Here is a 1,813-nt window from a genome sequence, read left to right on the forward strand (position 1 = left end):
GCTTGAACTCCGAGATTTATTTTAAACTTCCAATACATTTATTTAATTGGAGTGGGTACACACATGCCATGTTGCATATATGGAGGTCAGACAGCAACCCAAAAGAGTCCATTTTTTCCTGCCACCATGTGGCTCCACACCTTCCAGCTCAGCAGCAAATGCCTTTATCCACTGAGCTATGCAGCGTGCCTAACCTTGAACTATTGATCCTCCGGCCTCTGCCTCCTGAGCACTGGGGTTACAGGTGTGTACCACTGTGCCTGGCTAATGTAGTGATGGGGATTTATCCCTGGGACTTAAGTGATAAAATCCTTTACCAACTAAGCCACACCCCCAGGCCATGGTCTGCATCCTCAACCACAAAAACATCCTTTTTTTTTTTTTTTTTACAAGAGCACAAATCCACTTTTATTTATTTATTTACTTTTCATTGGTTTAAATCCGGGATGGGTACAGCATCACACGGATTCTGTGTCCAATGGCTTTTGCAGGAAGGTTGCTTCGGAATTTGGCACGGACCATGCTACTGTTTCCATGGGCCCGAGTTACTTTCCCCCAGATCACTCTGGTTTTGTTTGGTTTGCCTCCAGGTGTCACTGTTTTGTTCTTTGCTTTATACACATAAGCGCATCTCTTGCCCAAGTAGAATTCAGTTTCATCTAGGGCATAAACGCCTTCAATTTTAAGGAGAGCCATGTGCTCTCTCTGGTTCCAGAGACCTCGCTTATAGCCAGCAAAAGTGGCCTTGCACCACAGCCTTCCAGACATACTGTCCTGTAGAAGTCCTGTTCCCAGCAGGCCCCAAAAACCGGACCCCAAAGGGCAGCAGCACAAACGGTCCTCACCTCAAAACATCATTATTCTACAGGAAATCATCTTATTTCCAGAAAGGAGGAAGGCTTTGTCCCCAAGTCAGCCATCCTCAAGTCTTTCAGCGCCAGGATACCTGTGTGCCCCATAGAACCATCGCAGACTCTGAAGAGCTTTTACGTGTCAAGTTGTGTGTGTCCATATTTACCCTAAGCAAAATTAAAAGGAAACAGAAGTGTTTACCAAGAAGCAACAGGTTATACAGTGTGTAGCTCGGTAGGGGTCTACACACACCCATATATATATATATATATATATATATATATATATATATATATATATGCGTGCGTGTGTGTGTGTGTGTATGTATACATATGCACAGACAGACGTGTGCATGTATGGGTGCTCGCATATATATAATAGCAAAAAAGACACTGATAAATCTTGTAGCATACCGACATGAATAGCGTCCTTATGGAAAAATAATTTTCAGGGTTGGGGAGATGACTCAGTGGGTAAGAATCCTTGCTTTGCAAGCATGGGGACCAGAGTTCGGATCCCCAACACCCATTTAAAAAGAAAAATGTGGCCATCTGCATCTGTAACCCCAGTATTTGAGTAGAAGCTAGGGAGATGGTAGGAGGAGGACTGGGGCTTGGTGGCTGCCATTGTAGCTACTGGTTGAGCGAGAGACCCTGTCTCAAAGAAATAGGAAAGAAAGCTATGGAGGAAGAAGGACGACACCTGGCACCTTCCTTGGCCTCAGATGCTAGGTAGATACACACACACACACACACACACACACACACACACACACACCTCTTTCTATCCCCAAAGCTTGGTGAGCAGAGTGACTTCTCTTTTCTTAAAAAAAAAATATATTTATTTATTAAGTATACAATATTCTGTCTGTGTGTATGCCTGAAGGCCAGAAGAGGGCATCAGATCTCATTACAGATGGTTGTGAGCCACCATGTAGTTGCTGGGAATTGAACTCAGGACC

General features: G+C 44.1%; 1 protein-coding gene across 1 annotated transcript; it reads right to left on the reverse strand.

Moving 5' to 3' along the window:
- Positions 1 to 435: 435 nt before the first annotated feature.
- On the reverse strand, positions 436 to 768 carry LOC121440897 (60S ribosomal protein L35a-like). The gene has a single exon (XM_041641927.1). The coding sequence runs from the start codon at positions 766 to 768 to the stop codon at positions 436 to 438; it is 333 nt and encodes a 110-aa protein (XP_041497861.1).
- Positions 769 to 1,813: the final 1,045 nt, after the last annotated feature.

This window comes from Microtus oregoni, unplaced genomic scaffold (assembly GCF_018167655.1).
Source record: "Microtus oregoni isolate MIOR12 unplaced genomic scaffold, Mior012 000071F_ref0000514, whole genome shotgun sequence".
NCBI classification, from domain to species: domain Eukaryota; kingdom Metazoa; phylum Chordata; class Mammalia; order Rodentia; family Cricetidae; genus Microtus; species Microtus oregoni.